The sequence below is a fragment of the Urocampus carinirostris genome, chromosome 19 (genome assembly GCF_059441175.1).
Source record: "Urocampus carinirostris isolate Australia breed hairy pipefish chromosome 19, RoL_Ucar_1.0, whole genome shotgun sequence".
NCBI classification, from domain to species: Eukaryota; Metazoa; Chordata; class Actinopteri; order Syngnathiformes; family Syngnathidae; genus Urocampus; species Urocampus carinirostris.
The window spans coordinates 19,590,271-19,614,123 of record NC_142367.1 but is presented as its reverse complement, the minus strand read 5'-3'; the positions used below and the strand labels follow the sequence as shown (position 1 = coordinate 19,614,123).

Genomic DNA, 23,853 nt, shown 5'->3' with positions numbered 1-23,853 from the left:
TCCTCATTTTCTCCCAACATTGCAAAGTAAATAAATGATACTTTTGTGACAACATTGACACAGAAAGCATGAGAGAATAACAACAATCCTAATCCTGGTCTTAAACCTTTAACCTCCAAAACAATAATATAAAACAGAACCCTCAAAATGTATTAAACTTGAGTTTTCTTTTTGTGAGAAGCTAAAATTCTAATAATGTCTTGCCCCAAAAAGTTAATAGAAGATAAATATTGATTAATAAGCGAAACATTTCGGATAATTTGATTAGGAGTAAAAATCAAAGCTTAGCCTGAATAATTGTTCAGTTTATAGTTTAGTAGACACTCTTAATAAAGAAGAGAAGACATCAACGGATTTTGAACTTGCGAGGAGAACGGGAGAGCACAAACCTTGGATAAGAAATTCCAACTGAGGCAGACGTCATCATAATGAGCCATAGTCGGACCTGTCAACACTTTGTCTGGGTGGCTCCTTTCAACAAATTCTGAGACTTCGTGGAATTTTGGCAAAATGTCTTTGATTTGGGCTGATGGAAAGATGGCACAGTGGTGTGTGTTTTCCTACATTTCTATAATCTCTTGTTTTGTTCTGGTGGGCAGAAAAAGTCTACTCTTCCTTTTTTCTCCTTGTCCATTTTTCTACATGTCTTTCGTGGGGTCCTTTGTAAATGATAGCACTTCGGAGCGGTACCATACAGTAGACGGTTTACAGCTCGGGAAGGTGACACAAAGAGCTTGCCGGGAAGGTGAGATGAAAAGCATGCTGGGATTCTCACGTACGCGTTGGTTGCCAGGTAGAACTCTGTGAGCGGCAAACGGCAGCACGTACTGTACTCTATTTTGACTTTGTATCCTGAAACACATTTGTAACTAGAGGCATTATTTTCCTGTTCAGGTACTTTGTAACCTGTATGTAGAGACATTTGTAAGTAGAGGTATCACAGTATTAAAAACAGAGTAACGGAACGTTTTTCATACACGTTTTATAATACAGTAAATATAAAAAAAAAATAATAAGTTCATCATTTTGATCTGATATTGAATGTTAAATAAGAAAAATCCAGGCAAAGCGATACTTCATACAAGTGGAGTGTGAAACTATTTACATGACACTCACTGTCTCGTAAATCGTAGGTGAAAGTGTTATCTCCAAACAAGTTTCCTGTTTGACAAATTGCATGTGCGCCCACCCTCACCTGCGAAAGTGTTGAAATACCTGCCGTCCGTCGGCGTGACACTCAAGATGTGTCTGGCAAAGGGAAAACGAAGCTGAGGCAAATATCGGCATGCTCGGTCCTGCCCGCTCCCCCGCCGCCCCGCCCGTCCTACACGCATGTGTCGGCCACACGTTTCCTCCAAGTGTAGTGTGGGTGTAGCATGTGTGTGGTCTGCAAACCTGTGTGCCCAACACATTTTTTTCTTAAACGGAATGTACACTTTTTATATATTAAATATCGTGCTTTTTGGTCTCAAATTTAGGGTATGTGAGACGTAGTCTGCACAATAATCTGGGGGAAATAGCTTTTTATTTATTCTATCTATTTACCTCGGTCATATCCCTCAAGAGGGGTGACCGACAGCAAGACAAACACGTAAACAAAAACAAAGAAAATAAAAAAGGGAAAAAGTAGCAAAAAACACACACAAAGATTTTTGGACCATGCCCAAATGCCCAAACACCCAAACAAGTTAGTCACCACGGCACCTAAGTTGGTCATGCTTTCGTCCCGCCAGATGAAACGGGACACAAGAAAGCGGCCATGTCACTCGGGTCAGGGTGACACAACACACTCTTCAACAGCAGGGCCCGACAGCTTTCACTGGTTTACCCCTGCCGCATCATACGGGTGCCCTGCCCATCCCATAGAACACGCCCAAACATCCCACTATCCTTTTACAACACCTCTCCACTCATTCCTCAAGACAAGTGAACTGTGATGGATATTATTTTTGGGTTTTAGGAACTGTGCAAAAAAAAAAAAAGTTTTCCCCATCAGAGAATGATTTTGCTCAAGTTAACTTTTTTAAAAAAAATCTAATTATTATATCTTATTTTTACATTCAACAACATTTTAAAATGTGTATTTGGAATGAAAAAAAAAATACTTATACTAATTATTCATATATGACACGCACTTACATAGAATATAATGTATAATGGACTCCCCTAATTTTTGATTAAAAATCAGTCTAAGCTCTTGTTCAAACTAAGCATTGTAAGTGACAAACGGTGTTAAATATGTGCGTAAATGAGTAAGATAATTGGTCGACAATGTAAACTATGAACACAATACCAACATAAAATGTACAATGTTTAATTTCGTTTAAAGTCTGATCTATCATCATTTACACCAAAGAGATGTTACCCTCGTCGTGCTTTTGTGTTTATTTATATCTTTCAGGATGATTTTCTGTTTTCTCCATTCCCTAACATTCTTCTCTGGTACTGTGAATGAAAATAGTGTAATAATGAGATCAAATCCAAAAGCTTCTTGTATGTTAACTATATCCTTGTTGATGTAGTAGGTTGGACCTGGCGCTCTCACCTACCCGAACCGGGTTTTATTCCTATGCATCCAATGTTTTGTAATCAGTAATATTTTAGGTATAAGTAATGTGCACTTTACACGAATAAATACCATATTTTAATCGAGAAAAATAATCTAATATGCCAGATAATTTTGCCAAAAATGTAGTGATTACTCATTAATTCCACCTGTGCCCGCTCGTTTGGCGCCAGCCGCTGCGGGCTACCTGATTGGTTCCCTGTCCTTTTTTAACGCCAGTCCTGTCACTCTCCTGTTGTCAGTCCGCCTGTGAACCTCTTGATACAAGGCAAGCCTTTTTTGACCCTGACTCCCACATGTCCCGTTTTTGCACACGTTATTCCACCTGCCCGTTCCTGATCTCCCGGTCTCCGGCTACGACCCGTTTTTGATCCCGACTACGTCTGCTATCCCGTCCCGGCTTACGACCCATTTTGGCTCTTCTGTCCCGGCTATCGACCTGTTTTTCCGTCCCTGACACCGCCATCTCCGGCTACGGAAGATCCACTTCCGTATTCGGATTACAATCCGATTGCGAGGGCGACTTGCTTCCCGCGTCCAGCGAGCACCGGATCGCGGGCACTGCCCTTCCTCTCTCTATCTCAATAAACGTGTTAGAAACGTTACGCGATTGGGTCCACCCTTTGTTCTGGACGTGACAAAAAAGAAATCCCCAGTGGTTGACCATTTTGCTTATTTTAGTACCGTATCTTCCGGACTATAAGTCTCTCTGGAGTATACGTCGCCTTTCTGGGGTAAATTGATTCGATAAAATCCAACACCAAAAACATACATGTCATCTTGAAAAGCAAATAAATAAATAAATAATAATGAAAAATAATTGAAATAAAAATAAAATACAGAACACCGTGTACTAACGTTACACGGACGTGCATATCTTAGACACACTCATCAGTAACAGAATAACTTAATAAGAGTTATTCAGGTAACTCTAGCATAAAGAACCTGCTTACCTTCACTTCAAATCACTAAATCCAATCAAATTTTCATCCTCAGTTTCACTTTTACCGGTTAACAACTCCGGTAGGTCTTTCCGGTTTTACATGGTGGTCAAGGTTTAAATTATCAACAAAGGCCTCGAGTGCCCTCTTGTGGTTTAGTGTGAATATTACATGTTAACTGATATACAGTAGCGGTAATAAAGAAATATTAAACTCAATCATAGGTGTCAATCATTTCATGGATAAGTGTCACCAGAGTATAAGTCGCACCCTGAGCCAAAGGATGAAAAAGAATCTGACCTAAAGTCCGGAAAATAGTGCCATATTTATGACTAGTTTTGCTTTATTGATTTTGTAATATCTAAAATGTTACAGTTTCTCAAATAATATTTATTATTAAAAAATGGTGTGGATAATTTTCTTAAAGGAGCCGTATCGAATATGGAACTTTGCTTCATTCTGCTGTGTTATCATTGCTGCTTCAGCTCATTCATGATACACGTGCAAGTATGTGCATTTCTTAAACACTGTTTCATCTTTCTTGGGGTTCAGGTTGGTGTTTGGACTCAACTCGAAGTGGGCCATTTCTTTCTATCACGATTTTCTTGCTACACTGATTAAATAAAAAAAGAGGGAAGGGTGGTTATTGTGCGTGGACGAGGCTTCATTTCTCAGATATAATGTGTTCTGTCCCGAACAGCTCCGCTAAAAGTAAAATCAAAGCAGATAGGTGAAGTGGAAAAAAGCCAAAGGGCTCTTTGAACTCAGTTGGGCATTGTTTATTTTCTCTACTTAACAGAGAAAGTATTTAAATTTCAAGTTTCTAAAGCCACTAATAAACGACGCACCTCACCTTTGACTTTTGGTAATACTTTTCGTGAAGTACGATATCATTGATTCGTTTTTCCTAGTTTTTTTTAATATATATAGTTTTTTTTCCCTTGCAAAGTAATGGATATAATAGTAAATCCGACTTATAATAATTCAAATGACCCAAATTTGTTGAACTTAGTGGCACATAATTTTTATTCATTTTAAAAAAAAAATTCCTATTTTACCAGTAAAATTACAATATAATATTGTAGCGAAAAAAAACTTTCAAATGTCATAAGTTAAGACAAAATAATCCTTCAAACAAGCAAAAGTATCTGCCAATGGAGCAAAATATTTTGTTATTATTTGCAGTGTAGAATGTGGGGAAATAATGAGAATAAAATAATACAGTAAGTAGGTCAAAAAATGAGCTGGAACATCTTAGGTTAGAACATTATCTCATCAAATAGGATATCTGAGCATTTATGGCAAAATATCTTGCCTGTTTATATTTGGGAAAAATGTTTATTGATCAAGGCATAGATATATAAATGTCTCTGCCTGAGCCAATTAACCCTGTTTAACCTTTCAGTCTAGCCTTTTGCCTTGTACTTATTATCCTTATGTTTTCCCTTCCCCCTCCTCCGCCATTACGATCCTATTTTCTCACCGAGACACTGACCTCACCACTCGGCCCTGACGCAGAAAAATACGCTTCACCCCGGCCTAGCAGCAATTTTGTCAGCCTTTGTTCAAAAGGTTGTGAGAACTAGCTTGACCTTGTATGTTACTTTGCAACTTTCTAGCCCAGAACCTGATATGTTAGTTTGCTTGTTTTAGGTTCGGTTTCACAAAAATTTTAGATGAAGGGATTATGATTAGGTCTCATGTGTGAAAGAAGAAATTATGATAATCTTCAAAATCTTCAAAAATTGAGGCAAGTCAGTACTTTTGTTGCCATGTTAAGTCATTTCAAACAGCACCTTTTTTTTATTATGTATGGTTGTATATATAACTGTCAGGACGAGAACGGAAACAGGACCCAATTGTGTTACGTTTCTCACAAGTTTTATTAAAGGAAAGAGGTAGGGCTGCGCCCACAAGTCGCTCTCGTACTCGGATTGTGATCCAAACACGGAAGTGGATCTTCCGTAGCGAGCGATGGCGGTGTCAGGGATGGAAAAACGGGTCGGTAGCCAGGACTGGGAGAGCGAGGCGTGGTCGGGGTCGAAAACGGGTCGTAAACCAGAACAGGAGAGTAGACGTAGACGGGGACAAAAATAGGTCGTAAGACGGGACGGGAGAGCAGACATGGTCAGGATCAAAACGAGTCGTAGCCGGAGACAGATGGGAGCAATAACGAGACAGGTGGGAGTCAGGGTCGAAAAAGGCTTGCCTAATATACAGGGAGATTCGCAGACGGACTGAAAAAAGGAGAGTGACAGGACTGGGTTTAAATAGCAGGGAAGCCAATCTGTCAACGAGCCACAGCTCGTGCCACACGGGCGGGGCCAATTGGGTGCCATGGCAACCGTGACAATCACATCTTCATTCTATGAATTATCTATAGAAGTGGATGTCCAAAAGGGGCATTGAAGACCATTTCCACCCTTAAGACATGTTTACCATATTTTACGTACTGTAAGATGCACCTAAAAACTCAAAATTAGCCAAAATTTTGAAAGTGCATCTTAAAATCAGGTCTGCTTTATATATCGGAAAATAAAATTTTAAAGGCACAGTTAACAATTAAATAATACTGCATTTGGTAACTGTTTTGCCTTTGAGAAATCCATTGGGTGATCTTCGAATGCCCTCTTGAAGTTAACATATTAATTTTTTGTTGCCAAAATTAATTTTAGCGGTAAACCAGATGTCTTGATTTTAATTTATGTTCTATGAAATAAACTGTTTTAATTTGAATGTATTCATTCATATTTTATTCAACCATTCCTACATATAAATAACCCTAACCCTAGGGAGCACATTTAATGGTGATATTTCATTTCCACTAATACAACTTTTAAGTTAATTTCATAAGCAGAGCAATCAAAACAAGTGAGGTTAAGGTTGAACATTTTTGAAGGGACACTGTGTATTATTTAACACCTCATAAGGGTTAGAAAAACATAATTTTTGAAAACAAAACAATTACCCACAGTCAATACTATCATATAAACAAGCATTTTTTTAAAATACTTTTAAGTTGAGAAATTTGTCCTAATTTACATAACATGAGGCGCCCCTAAAAGGCACTGACATGATTGTCCGCCACCTTGCTGCTACGGGTACCCCCCAAAACCATAAATTTTGTGAAAGGCTGGGCAAGAGAATGAGAATAAAAGTGGTTGCATTACTCAATATTAGGGATTTGCTGGACAAATTAATAAAAAGCCAAAACGGATATCCGTCAAATTCCCAAATATCGGTCGCGATAGTCAACCCGCCCGATAATTAGTCGAACTACACTCAAAAAATCTAGTGGTGGAATATTACATACCGTTTAGAGCTTCTTAGCGGTACAGAAAAACTTGCATTCAGTAAAAAAAAAATATTTTAATACCAGGCAAAATACATCAACTATCAGTGGTTAACACTCGAAAGGTCCCCAGTCCGAGACTGGGTGGAAACATATGTTGGCCTGGAGAGGAATGGGTGCCACAAGGCTGTCCTTGCCCAAGACACACCACAGGAAATGGTGCCCCTACGACCTTAGTGGTTAAGGGATCCAATCCACCAATCATCATACAAATGTTAATTTCTATTTTTTTTTTTAAATGATTGGAAAATAAATTCATATTTCTTGACCTTAGTGGAATCTTTACCTCGGAGTCACCACCATGTTTGTCTAGCCTCTCTGCTCTTGGCACTGTTTTTTGTTCGCATTACAATACAGTGCCAACTCGTCATCAAATATTATACTCTTGGACTTTAAAGTGCTGCTTTGATACCCCTAAAAAAACTCTTTAGGGTGCTTGGTTTGAAAATAAATTAAATAAAAAGACGTCATGAAAGGGTTTGTCACTAAAGAAAAGGGTCACGAACCACAGATTTATCCCATCATAACTGCAATTAGCATGACCATATGCGGGCTCAAGAATGCAAAGAAATGACCCGGTCGACGCCCCCTAGACACCCTTTGGTGCCCCCTCCTAACTGGAGTCGACATGAGCAGGGTTTACCAATTTGTCGGTGATCCCTCTGCTAATGACGCCCTCGGCTGGGAAAGTTGACCCCCTCTTGCCCTCAACTCCACCTCCCTATACCCTACCCATCCCTCTCTCACCCTTTCTGGCTCACCCAACATACGCAAACACAAGGACTGTTGCCACTGCTACGGAGATAGCCATCATCAAACAGGCTGCTGAATCGACAGCACCCAAAATCTGTGCGCTTCACGTGGAATTTCAAACTGGACCACTAGTGCAATATTCTACATGCAATGAAATGAAATGAAATGATCTGCATTTATATAGCGCTTTTCAAGTCAATGACTTCCCAAATGTTAAAATGTGCTTCACATTTACCCATTCACACACACACTCACACACCAATAGTGGCCGTGAAGCCATGCAAGGCGCCAACCTGCTTATTGCTTATTGCTACCTACGATAATGTTTGATGCAAAATATAAATACAGTGGTAAAATCAGGTGTCTTAATTCATGTTATATCAAATAAATTTAAACTTTAGTTTAAATGTATGCATCTATTTTTCATGCAACCCTGTCTCTTACTGTAGTTTTAATTAAATATGCCATTTAGTCCTTATAGTATACAGTACTATTATTATAAATCATTTTTTTAGGTGATAGAAACATCCTGGCTAATCGGAAAGGAGTAATTGGTAACAAGGATGTACGTCGGAAAATGGTGTATTTGTATGTCAACATGAGGGTCACTTGAGAGTTTTTAATGGATTATAGCACAATAACTCTAAATGTCCTTTATTTGGAATCATAGTATATTATCATTTGTGAGTTATTATGGCGAAATCAATAGTCTTTATAATTCTAATTATATAATATTTTAACGAAATTGAAGGGCTCCTTTCATGCTAGTAAAAAAAAAAAACAAATAAAATATTTAAAAGGATTCAAACAAAACAATAAATCATAATAAATATGTGCATGTTCACCGTGGCACTTGTACTGTAGATGGGAGTTGAGGGTCACAATAGCTGTTGGGCAGTAGCTGTTCCTCTTTCTGTTTGAGTTTGCTTAAATAGACCAATTGTAACAGCTGGGCACCTGGATGTAACCTGTCCTTGAGTGTGTTTTGTGCTGTGTTAAGGCAGAATGTGGAGTAGATGTCAATCACGGAGGGGAGAGGGTAGGCAGTAATGCACTGTGCTGCTTTCACTGTCCTCTGCAGCCTTCTTCTGTTCGCCTCAGTGCAATTCTAGTACAGTGTGGAAATGCAGTAGGACAGCAGGCTTTCGATAGATAAGCGGTGATATATTTATTTTTAATGACTTTTAAGGTGTAATTACTGTATATATTTGTGTTTTCGAAACGTGGCTTTAAGGGGGCTTGCACCTGGGCATGAATTCTGTCCTTCAGCCGCCCTGTTTAATATTGTGGCTTTCCTTGCAAACAAAGAAGGGCATCAACTTGTGTTGATCAGTTTTTCCCCCTCATGTTGTCACTCAAAGAAAAACGTTGATGAATAAAAAAGTCAGCTGTCGTTCACTGGTGTCTATACAAGATATGGGCGGCAGTGGCTCAGGAGGTAGAGCGCTCTTCTTGGGATCAAGAGATCGCAGTTCAAATCCCGGCTCCTCCGTGTTACATGTCGAAGTGTCCTTGGGTAAGACACTGAACGCCTAAAACCCCCAATAAGCAGGTTAGCGCCTTACATGGCTGCAAGGCCGCTATTGGGAAATGTGGAGAACATTGTAAAGCGCTTTGGGAGGTCTTGACTTGAAAAGCGCTATATAAATGCAGATCATTTCATTTCATTTCATTTCATATATTTTAGCATTGCTCAGGGCAACAGAGGTGACTCAGAGCCTCAGTTCTTGCGGAAACCCCACCGGAGATTACTGTACAGCAGGCTGTAGGGACAGCAGGGCCGCACTTTAGGGCTCAGCTCACTGTCACCCAATTAAGGACCCCTTCCCCCCCTTTTCTTGGAGAGGGGCTACCCTACCAGCGTGAATGATTCCCTCTCGGGACACAAAGCGGCTCAGCTGTCCCGCTCCAATTCTCCCCCAACCATCTCCTCCGGAGGCCTTCTACTATTATACCCAAGCCAAATAAAGCCTCTCAGCGACTTCTGTTTTCCTAATCTGTGAACTCTGACTGAGGCGCCCACGCTTGAAAGAGAGACAACTCAACATGGGACCATCTCCCGGTGACGGGGAGAAGCTGAAAAAACGAATCACGGAATGCCTTGGCTGAAACCACAAGACCACCCTGTCGTCCTCCCGTTATGTCCTTCCTGCTCTCCCTTCGGTCTCAACCAGCTACCCATAACTTGCCAGGTATATGAAAAGGAAATTCAATTTTGTGTGCCCCCTCCATGGCACCGTTGCTTAAGTAATATACTACAAGAATAGGAAAAAAATTGATCAGCGACGTTATTACCAGTCAATGGCAAAGAAGCAGTTGTGCTTAGGTTTATGGCTTTAAGGAAAATGAGACAATTTTCCAAATATTTTCAGTATTGCATATTTTTCACCTGAAAAATTAAGTACCACTGAAACTAGTGTGTAATTCCTCAAGGGAATAAAGACAGGGGAAACGGTGGTTCTTAGAATAAGGACTACGTTAACTCACATTATTTTTTCTCAAAGATGAAAGAGTTGTGAAATAATTTGTTCTATGATAAGTGGAAAAATAATTCCCCGTCTAAAACAAGGCTTATTGATGAGATTGTAGTGAATACATAAATAAACTTATGTCTACTTGTACAAAAAGAAATCTTTACTTATAGTGGACTAAAACTTCAAAGAACTTAATTAAAAATGCAAAAAACAGGAACTGTATTATAAACGTGCATTTTTTTAAATAGTCATAAGTCAAAAATTCTGCATTTATTTGACATTTAAGATAAGCCTCATCTAGGGGGAGCTGACATAATTTCCCACAATCACACAGCGGTGATCCGGTAAACTCGCAACAGCAACGGCAACAGTCCAATGGTTCGTCAGGGGGACTCGTGCTCAGAAGAGGCGGCAACGGTCTGTGACCAGCAAACATAAGACGTGACAAGCTAGGCTAAAACAAGGAAACAGAGGGTTTATATAGTGAAGAGAGAGAGGTGTGATTGGAGGGTAATCAGGACAAGTGACACTAGGTGTGTGGTGGAAATTAGAGACAGGAAGTGAGTGATCAAATAAGGTAAGGACGATAAGAGAGTGAGAGAAAAGAAACCAAACCTGACCGCAGGCCAATAGCCTTGTGAAAGAATGAAATTAAATTAAAAGAAATGATCTGCATTTATAAAGCGCTTTTTAAGTCAAGAATTCCCAAAGCGCTTTACAGTGTGCTTCACATTTCCCAATAGCGGCCGTGCAGCCATGTAAGGCGCTAACCTGCTTATTGGGGGTATTAGGGGTTCAGCGTCTTACCCAAGGACAATTCGACATGTAACACAGAGGAGCCGGGATTCGAACTGCGATCTCTTGATCCCAAGACGAGCGCTCTACCACCTGAGCCAAAAACATTGATAAGAAAAATGGTGCAGCTTTGTCATTTTGAGTCCCTGTAGTTTGTATTTTCAAGTGTGCCTTTTATCACTCGTTTTAGGTTCCATGACACATCTAGTAGCCAAACATACATACTTTCCCTTAAATAAATAAAAACAAGTGTGACTAAAACTCCACTAAAATCAGGAGTACCCGGTATATGTAAAAATTGGTGACAAATATCTGATTTTTTGGTTCTCTAAACATCTGGTAAATACTATAAGTTAAGTAATTGCTTTTAAAAGCCCCCCAAAAAACACCATAATATTACTATAATACTTTCAGTCGGATACAGAATTTTTTTGTTTTTATTTTTTTTTTAAAACACCACAATTTTCCAAAGTTTATTCTCCATACCCGTAAATCTCTTTGTTTGACGTCAATGCTCCAGGGCTGTTGAGGAAAATATTTCCTCGAATATTTCAAAATGGAAGGTTTTTTTTTTTCACGCCCACATCTGACGCTGAACAGAGCAACATCACCACGGAGCACCGAGTTTGTTTTCACGCTGGGACACATTGTTAGCATTACAAGTGTCGGCCAGCGAGTTCCAACGAGAGCGAACCGTTTCAAGACAATAGGGGACGAGTCGTATATTTACGACTAAAATCGGCGAAAGAATAAAAGCAGCGTCCCCTGCAGAGGGTGTTCTTTGTCAGGGGTCCGAGGCACGACCATATTTAGTCATTCCAGGCGCTGACGTGCGCCGTCGGCCATTTTAATCCGTCTCGCTTCATCTGTCTCATATTTATATGCCCTCGTCACGTCCCCACTAATTGCCTCGATCAATCTGTGTCCAAGCTCTCCCTCCCTTTGATTATTTCCTTCGCTTTAATATCTTGCCTTCCTTCCTCTCATTTTCTGGATAACCAGGGTTGGGAGGATGACTTTAAAAATGTAATCTCTTATAGTTACTAGTTACCTGTTGAAAATTATTAATCTAATCCAAATACCATAATATAAGGGTAATATGCTATCAATAAACAGCAGCTTGCACACCCCGACGGAGCTTTTATCGTCGCAGGCCACTTTAATCAGGCATGGTTAAGGACTGTGCTTCCCAAATTCATACAATTCGTGGACTGAGCAATTAGGGAAAAAAAACACTGGACCGTGTGTACAGTAAGATCAAACATCTAGTTGGATCCGGCCATCTCTGTCTGTCCCTCACCTCCTCCGGAGGAAAAAAAAGCCTATGCAACAAGGACAGTACAAACAACTTCTTTGTACCTTTATCTCTTTGTATTCTTTGTCCTCACTGTAAAATGTGGACCTGGAGTGCCACGTCCAATTTTGTTATCACAATATATTCAACCCATGTTGTAACAATGACAATAAAGGTATATTCTATTCTATTCTATTCAACTTGATTACTTCATTAACTTGATTACTCTAATATGAAATGTGCTAATAAAATACATAATAAACTATATATAAATACAAAATTTGGATGATCATACTAATAATAATAAAACGTTCCCTTTCACAGATAAGATGTGCTTTGTTCTAGTTCATATTAAGAGCACACAAGCAACCCAAAATTGTTTTAAACACACAAAAGGTTCACTTTCCAAATGTCCCAAAAACTCTGGGACGTTTTGTCATATTTCTGTCTCTCAGAGGTCGATGATTAAAATTATGATGATTGCCTGAAGTCAAAGTCAGCTTTATTCTCAATGCTGCAGCATAAACAGAGAATTGAAATTGTGTTTCTCTCAGCTCTCAGTGTATAGAAGATTTAAAACAAAACACTATGCTAGGACACACTACACTAAGACACACAAGTAGACAGTACGACCCATAAATAGACAGTGCAGACACACAAGTCATAAAGTGCATATGGTACCTTGTAAACAAAAAGCGAATGAAGGGATGCTTCACAGAATTCTGTGGAAGAGGGTACATGACCCCAGGCGTTCAATTGCGTCAAGTCATGTTTATTTGTATAGCCCTTAATCTCAAGGAGTCTCAAAGGGCTGCACAGACCACAGATTATTGCAAACTACTGACTATTCTGACACCATCCCCTGATCTAAAACCCCAACAAGAGGAAAATGAAGAAACCTTGAGAAGGGCCCACACCCAGGGGATAATAATCTTCCTTCCAGGATGCCGAGGCTGCAATGGACATTGCAATAACAATACACAGATATCTTCAACATGAAATATAGGTCATTCTTAAGCGATATAATAGAAGTGTGCTTTAAGCCTAGATTGAAACAGTTCCACTGAGGTTGCAGATCGAATCTCAGGGGGAAGAGCATTCCACAGCACCAGGTCCCGAATGGAGAACGCTCTCGAACCTGCGGATCTATTCTTGGCTCTTGGGATCACTAGTAGACCAACATTTTCAGAGCGAAGGCTCCGGACCGGAACAAAAGGGGAAATTAAATCTGAAAGATATGAGGGAGCAAGTCCATGCATGATTTTTGTATACTACCAACAGAACCTTAAAATCACATCTTAAGCTAATAGGGAGCCAATGCAGGTTAGCTAAAATCGGGGTCATGTGGTCAAACTTTCTTGTCTTAGTTAAAAGCCTCACTGCAGCATTTTGCACTAGCTGAAGGCTCTTGATTTTGGACTTCGGAAGACCGGAGAGTAGTGCATTACAGTAATCGAGATGGGAAGTAACAAACGCATGAATTATAATCTCCGCATCATTTAATTTATACAGTATGCTCTTAATTGTTTTTCTCGCCAGATGCACTTTTTGCAAAGTTTTGGTCATAGTGTCCTGTTTTGTAGCGTGTGTGTGTGGATTGAATGAGACTACAAAGAGCGAGAGAAGCCTTCAATATTGTCCCCTGAATTGTGTAACATGAATAATATCTTAAATAAAATTGTAATGGTGCAAAGTAATTCTTATTTTAACAGAATATACTCGTAATTTTTTATTTGTAACTGTGACGGAATACAATCACTTTTTTTTTGTATTCTGATTATGTATTCGTTACTCCTCAAGCCTGTGGATAACTCAAGATTAATTTTCCTAACCTCATTCAAGGTCTTTGTCCCCCTCCCCATTAACTTTCAAGCATTTTTTCCCTCTTTTGAGCCTCTGGTGTCTTTAGGAAGGGTTTTTAGGAGCCAGGCCCGCTTGATAATGAACAGCTAATTCTATCAGTCATCATTCCGTGTCCTCCCACCAGTAGCCTTCTCTTTACTTCAGTTTCCTCATCCTTGATCAATGTCATGTTCCTTCTAATCATTCAAGGAAAGGTTCCTTCCCTGAATTTCACTTTTTCATACGTTGATTAATGTTTGCAAGCGTTTTATCTTAATTTCATGTATTTTTTCCTCTTCAGGCAATGATGACTGGATTTTTATGCAGGCAATATCTCGGTTAAAGTCAGAGTCCAGGTTCCTCGATCAATCGGAATGACATATCTGATTTAGAGTGCCTCGACGTTTTGGAGCGGGGAAACTAGCAACGTTTTCGTCCACCATTAAACAGTCGAAAGGATGTGATGAGGAGATATGCTCTAAGTAGACTTAGAGACAAAAAAATGAAAATAAATATTTTTACACTGCAAATACTATTGATTATTTTGCTTATTTTAAGTTTTTATCTCGTATTTTACCACATTTTTTCAATTAATGTTGTTCTCATAATGGGAAAATTATGTAACACGTAGAATGAGCAAGATGATCCGATATAACAAGACGGTTTGTTTTAAATTTATCTTTTATTTTTGTATTAAAATGATAAAAAAATTGTACTTAAAATAAATAAAACTGATAAAATTTAAAACTTCACTGCAAAAAAAGTTTATGAAAGATGTAGTTAATTTACTGTTTTTAGTAAGTGTTTTGTTACACTAAAACGATTATTTCACGTTTTAAATATGATTTTCCTCTATTTGGTCTAAAATACCAAAGAAAAACGAACAGTACAACAACAAAATACTATATTTTATTTCTGAAATGTATCTCTTTCTGTCATGATTACTGATGTGATCCACTTGTGCCCGCTCATTTGGCGCCAACCGCCGCGGGTTCTGATTGGCTCCCTGTCACTATTTGAATCCAGTCCTGTCAATCCCCTGTTGTCAGTCCGTCTGCGAACCTCAGTGAATACTAGGCAAGCCTTTTTCGAACCTGACTCCCACCTGTCACGTTTTTGCTCCCGTCTGTCTCCGGCTACGACCTGTTTTGCTTCTGACCACGTCTGTTCTCCCGTCCCGGCTTACAACCTCTTTTTGTTCCCGACTACGTCTATTCTCCCGTTCTGGCTTACGACTCGTTTCCGACCCCGACCACGTCTTGCTCTCCCAGTCCCGGCTACCGACCCGTTTTTTCCGTCCCTGACACCGCCATCGCTCGCTACGGAAGATCCACTTCCATGTTTGGATCACAATCAGAGTACGGGAGCGACTTGCTTCCCGCGTCCAGCGAACACTGGATCGTGGGCGCAGCCCACTTTCCTTCAATAAAACTTGTGAGAAACATTACGCAATTGGGTCCTGTTTCCGTTCTGGTCCTGACACTTTCAAATACACATTAAAATAACATTTGAAAGTAGGAAAAGAATCTTGCAGTGGAAGAAGATATTTTACATGATATTATGATTATTCTAATACATTTTTTCTAAACACACCTCAAGAACTTTTCACAGTGCCAGCTAAATGTGTGATATGAAAATTGATTGACATGTATCTCTACGGGCTGAGAGACGTGCACTGAAAAAGCTGCGGTCAATCATGGAAAATTCATCACCTCCACTACACAGCATCATCTCCAAACGGAAGAGCAGCTTCAGCGACAGACTGCTGTTACAGTCTTGTTCCACGGACAGACTGAGGAGATCATTTTTTCCTCATGCCATGAGGCTCTTTAACTCCACCCGGGGGAGTAAAAGCCCACATTAAACCACACCCCCACATTGCAAATTACCGCATTTTTATTACAGTGTGTATTTTATGTAGCACTATCTATATACTCTATATCAACACATTACATTGGGTATATATGTATTATATTCCTTTTACTTTATTATTGTTTTATTTTCAACACAAGGATACTGCTGGAAGTGTGAATTTCCCTACGGGCATGAATAAAGTATCTATCTATCTATCTATATATAGTGTTCTTTTTTGTAAAACAAATAAACAAATTAGTGTTTCTAATATTAAAAACTTCCCTTTTCACTGAAACTGTTTGTGGTTTTTTAGGGGGGACAAATAAACCTTGCATATCAAATCAACCTTTTGGAAATTCCGAAGGGCCCCTAAAAAAAAATGGCCCCCGGATCCAAAGTTTAGACAACGTACTAAACTACCAACAACCAAAGTGCAATCTATGTTTTGCTATTCTGGATGTGCTCTGCACTGGATATTTTCCCTTCCGATGCTTGTTTTCTTTTCGCACCCACTTGAGAATAGGCCGAATACAACTTTGCTCGAGTGCTGATGAGTCCTCCCAGTTGCCATTCCGCTCGGTTTTCTTTTGTTCTTTCAAGGGTTGCAATCCTCCGGGCCCTTCACATGCGAGAAGAAGCAAACTTTTTGTCTTTCTGACTGCCCTCCAATCCATCTGTCTGCTTTCCGCGCTTGACTGAAGTGGATACAAGAGGCCACCTTTTGTGCTTTCCAGATGAAGAGGGATGCCGTTCTATGAGGGAGGGGGAAGGGGAGTGCGGGCGGGGGGCGTCTCTGATTCATTGTAATTTAATAAATACCACACTAAGAAGGATGCGGCCCCCTTCAGCTGTCACTTTTCAAATGAGGCATATCTGGATTTGACACACAGGAAAGGAAAAGGGGGATTAGGGAAGGAAAAGCCCCAGGCCTTTATTCATCTCACTCTCTGTCCCTTACCGACATCCCGATCACTTTCTTACCCGAACCCCCTCAGAGGTTTCTCGGGGACCAAAGCGGCCTCTTATCGAGCTGTTGGTGCGGTAATGATGTCACTCAGGTACCAATTACTTAGGGGTGACACACAATTTCAAAACAGCTGTCCCTGGTGGGTGATTCATTCCGATTCACAACTAAACCAAACACCAATGTGATGTCGTTTTCACACTTAGCCCCGCAGCAGTGCTACGACCAGTGTTCCCTCTAAGCTGCGCGCGTGCACAATTGCGCACTGCTCGCACATTCTCAGCGCACAAGAAAATCTAGCCAGCGCACAAAAATCAGGGCTCAAATTTACTAATTAAGAAGCGACTCAAGTCACAGTGCATGAAGGTAAAAATACACGGGTTCCCCTGAGGTTGTGTCCTAAATGCGGTATTTTGAAGTCGAGTCGAAGGAGAACGAAGTTGAGTAAAGTTTGTAGAGTTTGTCGGGGAACCGGCTTCTTCGGCTCGGCTCACTAAAAGGAACCGGCTGTTTCGGGTCCTAAACGGCTCTTCGGGTTGTTTTTGCTTCTTTAATCCCAACATGACCAAATATGTAAAATTATGCACAAAATGACTTAAAGGAAGGGGGGAATAGAACAAAAAAGAAAAAATACCAAAATGAAAAAGTAGTGAAAAGCTGAGAAAAAAAGAAACAAAAGAAAGAGAAAAAAAGGGAAGAATTCAGAAAAAAAGCCAGAAAAAAAAGAAAAGAAAGAAATGTAGGAAAAAAGTGAATAGAGAAAAAAAAGAAAAAAGTAACAGCTCGGAAAAAATAAACACAATGAGATTTTTTTTTAAAGGAATTTAAAAAAAAAGTAGAAAAAAAACACGGAAAAAAGAAGAAAACGTTTGTGTTGCATTCAAATAATTTCCAATTATATCAAGTGAATCTTGTTGCCAACAATTTACTTCCACTAAAAAATGTGATTAAGTACAGTTCTGTATCTTACAACCGAGTAAATAAGCCCCCCAAAATGTTCATATTATGCGACGAAATATATCAGGAAATAAAAAGAAATTGATATCTTTTGAAAGAATTGTAAGAAAAAAGGACGTTTGGAGGCCGTACAACCTTTGCAATAGAACATGAGTCAATTCATTCAAAAGAGAAAAATCATTTTGCATTGCCGGAAACTCAGCAAAATGTAACCTGATGTCAAGTTTTGGACATGTTTGATAATTAATTATCTTGCCACACTTGGGATTATGGTTGCTCACTATTGTTTCAAGCACTGCTCACCGACTTTGTGTGAATGCTCAGACCCAGGGAAAATTAGAGGGAACATTGGCTACGACTGATTCAATCCAAGCCTTTACGACAGTTACAACACATAATAAGCATCAACAATAACTAGATTGCACTATCATTTAGGAATATTGCCACATTAAATTTGTTCACAAAGTCCATCCTCTTTTCTTTCCTTCATAAAGTTCAATTACTGTCGTACAGATTATCCATGCGTTTCAGTTCCAAGTTCTTTTATATCGCAATCAAAGCTAATTTACAAAGTAAAACCTATCCCGTCTTATAAAGTTTTTATCCAATTTAAGGCTGGAAATTTTCGTTCGACAGAAGCAGTGCACACGGGGATACTGTATTTTTCTTCACTTTTCCTTTTCTGTCTGGTAATCCAGAAAGGGGGATGCCACATGTGCGGTCCCTTCTCAAGGTTTCTTCATTTTCCTCATGTTGAGGTTTTTGAGTTTTGCTTGCCCTCATGTTGGTTCCAGATCAGGGGATGGTGTAATAATAGTCTGAAAAAATATTCTGTGTAATAACCTGTGAAGCCCTTTGAGACTCTTTGTGATTAAGGGCTATACAAATAAAAATGACTTGACCTGATACTACCATTACCGCCCACTAGCCTATCATAGTTTGTGAAACCACTGATGTTTCCTTATGTCTGCCATAAGGCCCTGGTTCGTCAACTGGTTAAACCAACAGCTATATTCACACTTATCTTATGCCTCAGGGCTTGCAGAACTGATAGTGAAGGCCTCTGTGTAGATTTCTGACCCCGGCAACAAGAAATGGCTGAAATGGGATTGGTTAAATGCTTAAATACGACAGCACGCATCTGGAAGCAGCACAACCAGGAGAAAAGAAATCATAGAAAACTGACAGACAATTTGGAGGTATTCACAGACAAATTAAAGTCACATGATTCAGATGTTTTTTAAGCCAGTAAAGAAGGCCTTGCAAGGCCTGATGGCCCACCACTGCGCTATTCTTACAATCCAACTTGGAGAGTGTCTTAAAACGCTCACCTTCAAAAGTCTGGTTACTCGTTTGCAAACACAACCGTCTCGGTGCTTAAACACAAAGGCCGCATCTATGGTCGGTTGCGCCGCGCCATTACCAGGGATTATAGGCTGCCATGCTACCCAAGCGTGACCACAAAGCTATGCTGGTTTTGACACCGGAGGAAAAGCGGAATGAGGAATAGCCGCTAAATGACATTCCTGAAATGGTCGGTTACAGAAGACTGCATTTCCGACAAGGTTTTTTTTTTTTTTACTGGAAGCTTAATTTAGCTACAAATAGTTATCAGTTAACAAATCAGCCATTATGTTGTTATAGTCACAGAACTACTGATTACTACACTGTACACTATAAATGCATAACTGAAATTGTGACCCAAATCTGATTCTCTTCCTGTGAATGTGAGTAAACCTGAGCAGCTAAAAGTCGGATAAAAAAAATCGCAAAAAACAAAATATTACGCATTTTTTGATATTACATTATATGTATTTTCACAAAATTAATACTTTTTTCATTTTTAGTCTAACTTTTCTACAATTATTACTAGTGTGAGTATGTTAGTGGGTCGCACAGGTTTTTAGTCCAACCCTTGGCTTTACTGGCAAGCCATTGTAGGATGCCTTCAAGTACCGCATTGCACATTGAACTTTACATTCTGTGCGACCTAAATTTGAATTTTCTTTTTTACCCACCCTTCAACTTTGGCCATATTTGCGCGTAAATAAGTCACACTTGAAGTCCCTAAACATAATACATATCTTAACATGATGGTCAAAATTAAGTGAAGTTAAAAATGTATACCATGTTTACCCAAAATAATAAATTTAATTCATTAAGATATAGAACGTTGTACGGTTCAAATAAAATATGGTTGTTGAGAGAGACTTTGAACCTGGTGGGCCAATGCTTGCTATTAGCGAGTTAGCCAAAGTTAGCGTGTATCTTTCCAAGTCCAAAGTTCATTGCGCTCCAACGAAGAGGGAAATAACATTTGAAAAAACAAGCAGGCATAAGGCATTGGATAAGCCAAAATAGTTTACAACAGATATTCTTATAAAAGAGTAACAGGAGCCTCTTCATCAAAATAAATCAAATGAACACATATTCAGGTTTATGTGCGTTTTTCTACGGCTAATATAAACTAAATTTTAGAAATATTCAGGTATTAATCAGACTTTAACACGTTAAACCTTTAAACATACCGACAGTTAATCGGGCACGCTTCTTGTGCCTTGTTACCAACTGGAAATGTGGGCCCTTGTCGGAATTTTTGATCAAATGAGTAAGACATGTTTGTGATTGTTAAGCCCTGGCGGAGGTCTACGCTTGACTGAGTGCCTTTTTCCGTTATTTCCTTTTGTGGTAACAATATGAGTTTGACACTGACCTCTGTGTTTGTATCTGTCTCCCGCAGGAAAGGGCCTTGCGTGAAGGGTCAGCGAGCACCGACAGCTTTATTCCTCTCGGCTGCAATTAAGAAAGACCAAGAGAAACCTTAGCAAGAAGCTCTACACATTCGCTCACAGTCGCGATCTTTCGTTTTGTCGCACACCTTCACTAGTAGGCCCGCGTTGTTTTCTGTCTGAGGTAGCTGGTCCGTTGGAGAAGAATGAGGGAACCCTGGTGGCAGCTGCTTTGTCTTTGCCTCCTGGCAAATCAGGTGTTGTCACATAGTGCAAATAACCCCTTCGCCGGGCAGCAGGTCCCCATTGACCCTTGCTACGACGACAAAGGCGCCGCTCGCCGATGCATTCCCGAGTTTATCAACGCCGCTTTCGGCAAGGAAGTATCGGTGTCCAGCGTTTGCGGACGTCCACCATCACGCTGGTGCGGCGCAGTGGATCGCGGAGAGGAGCGTCCACCGGTGCGAACGTGCCAAATCTGTGACGCTGCCGACCCTCGACGCTCCCATCCGGCGTCCTACCTCACCGACTTAAATTCCGCTCAGAATATGACCTGCTGGCAGTCGGAGAATCTCAACACCTCACCGCACAACGTGACTCTGACTCTTTCACTGGGAAAGAAGTTTGAGATTACTTACGTCAGTTTGCAGTTCTGCTCGCCCAGGCCCGAGTCGCTCGCCATCTACAAGAGCATGGACTACGGCAAGACATGGATGCCTTACCAGTTCTACTCGTCACAGTGCCGGCGCGTGTACAACAGACCTAACAAAGCCGCCATAACTAAGCAGAATGAACAGGAGGCGTTGTGCACTGACGGCCACACCGACCTCTACCCGCTCTCCGGTGGGCTAATCGCGTTCAGCACCCTGGACGGACGACCGTCGGGGAAAGACTTTGACAACAGCCCTGTCCTCCAGGACTGGGTGACAGTAACCGACATCAGGGTGGTTTTCAGTCGGCCCCAGCAATCTCGGGAGCTAAACAACAACAACAACGGCGGGGGAGGAAGGGACGAAGACCCGGGGGCCATCAGCTCGGGTCTGCCGGCTTACTTCTACGCAGTGGGCGACTTCCAGGTGGGCGGTAGGTGCAAGTGTAACGGCCACGGCTCACGCTGTGTGAAAGACAAGGAGGGCAAGCTAGTGTGCGACTGCAAGCACAACACGGAAGGGCCCGAATGCGACCGCTGCAAGCCCTTCCACTACGACCGGCCGTGGCAGAGGGCCAGCGCAAGAGAGGCCAACGAGTGTCTGCGTGAGTATTATTTGTATTCTTTTTGGATTTGGATTTTTCAAGACTGATATTGATAAAAGGAAGTTTTAGATAAACAATACTTGGAGCTGATATTAATTTTTGGTACAATTAAAAATATTGGTATGAAAATAATAGTTATAGCTCGGGTCTTAAAACATTTGTTTAAACATTACCCAGTCTTGTTTGAAAATACTATCAGCAGGTTTAATATGATCAGGGTTGGGTAGGGTTACTTTAACTTGATTACTTTAAATTACTTTTGGATTACTCCAATACCAAATATGCTAATAAAAGACAAAAGAAACTAAATATGAATAAAATGATGACTCACAACACGTGGTAAGCTTTCTCTCCTGGCTTTGATCTCTTTGATCTCCGGCAAAACTAACATAAAATGCGACAGAAACAAAATGAAAATAAATCCAAACAGCTTGCCAACATCATTTTTGCCCTTCCATGTATTCCGTTACTCCCCAAGCCTGCACAAAATGTAGTCATTTTATTCATATTTAGTTTCTTTTGTCTTTTATTGGCATATTTGGTATTGGAGTAATCCAAAAGTAATTGAAAGTAATCAAGTTAAAGTAACCCTACCCAACCCTGAATATGATACATATTCAAAATGTGCAAACTTCCTAGTGCCAGCCTTTTTCCAGGAATTAAAGCACCGTTCTTTGGGAATTAACGGAAAATTTGAATAGTGTTCTAAAGTCTTGAAATGATCCATGATGGCTGTCAGATGTTTGATTTTTTAAGCAGATGTCGATATTTGTTAATTTGTTGAATGTGAATGCAGTGTTTTTATGTTCAAAAACAGAGGTGCCCAATTTGACTATTCTCGAAGGGCCACTTAATAAAAATCTTAAAGATACAAGGGTGTCAAGAACCGGAACAGGATCAGGACCCAAATGCATGACGTTTCTCACACAAGCTCAAAATTTACGGAAATGGGGAGTCATGCACGTTAGGCAGCGGTCTGGCGTGAAAAGACAGAAAGCCAGAGACCGACGAGATCGATACCAATTTCCGGAGCAGATATCAGACAGATGGGGTCGATGCCGGACAGGACGGGACAAACAGGATTGATATTGAAACAGGACATCGAAATTAAACAGGACAAACTAGACGGGAACGAAAACTGGAGGAGAATAATAAACAGGAACGGAAACCGATGTAAAACAGGACAAAATAAACGGGAACAATACCGCAGAGGAAATACCAATAGGAAACAGGACCAAGTCAGAGCCCACGCCTTGCGGGGTAGAGGTTTGTTGACGGACTGACAAAGGTAGAGTGAGAGCACTGAGCTTAAATAGACGGAAAGCCAATCCGTCAACGAGCCGCAGCTGGCGCCACACGGGCGGGGGCCAATTGGGCGCCATGGCAACCGTGACAAAGGGACTTCTTTTGTTTTCTTCAGGAAACCAAAATAGTATTTCTTTTTTTTTTTTTTTCATTTGTAGTAAACGGAAACCCTATAAACTTTCCATAATGTTAGTATCAATTTAATTTAAAAAGAGATTTTTTTCAACATTTTATGTTTCTAGCTTTGGATTTTAAAAATATGTGTGCAGTGTACAATATATAATTTTAGGGGTAATATCATAATTAATACATTTCGTAGGACAATGAAAGCTAATCAGCAGGCTTGCTTCAAATGGTCCCGAGCTTTTTGTTTGGACACTAAAGTCAAGTGCTTTCAATAATGATAAATAGTTTTTATTCATATAACTATAACTACCTAAAATAATTTACAGATTACCTTATTTTTCCAAACTTTTTTGAAGCTACGGGTCAAACCTTGAAATAACTGAACAGTTGATACATTAAATATAATTGTTTGTTAACCAACCACTAAAGCATACTCTTTTCCACAAGGAATAATGTTTTACCCAATTTTGATTTTTTAAATCTTGAGGAAACATCATGCTTTTCGGATCACAGTGAGGGAAAAGCTGAGTTGTGACACTGTTTCTATATTTTAGGAGTATTACCGTAAATTCCGGACTATAAGCCGCTACTTTTTTCCCAAACCTTCAACCCTGCGGCTTATTCAGTGATGCGGCAAATTTATGTAA

The 23,853-nt window shown here is 40.1% G+C and overlaps 1 protein-coding gene and 1 long non-coding RNA gene across 6 annotated transcripts in view; one reads left to right on the top strand and one right to left on the bottom strand.

Annotated features, from left to right (window-relative positions):
- ntn2 (netrin 2) overlaps positions 1 to 23,853 on the top strand; it is a 74,524-nt gene that overhangs the window by 6,264 nt on the left and 44,407 nt on the right. Inside the window, exon 2 of the mRNA XM_088323107.1 lies at positions 20,533 to 21,775. Within this exon, the coding sequence (XP_088179233.1) occupies positions 20,728 to 21,775 (1,048 nt within the window). The 5' untranslated portion in view covers positions 20,533 to 20,727. The remainder of the gene's footprint in view (positions 1 to 20,532; positions 21,776 to 23,853) is intronic.
- LOC148347629 (uncharacterized) lies at positions 28 to 22,002 on the bottom strand. 5 transcript variants are annotated; one of them, XR_015847858.1, is made up of 4 exons: positions 20,671 to 22,002; positions 20,506 to 20,585; positions 10,894 to 10,974; positions 28 to 852 (listed from the first exon to the last, which is right to left on the bottom strand). It is a non-coding gene; the product is annotated as an uncharacterized LOC148347629 (long non-coding RNA). The 5 variants fall into 5 exon arrangements; XR_015847860.1 differs by lacking the exon at positions 10,894 to 10,974 and having other exon boundaries at positions 20,671 to 21,077; positions 21,160 to 22,002; XR_015847859.1 differs by lacking the exon at positions 10,894 to 10,974 and having other exon boundaries at positions 20,671 to 21,074; positions 21,160 to 22,002.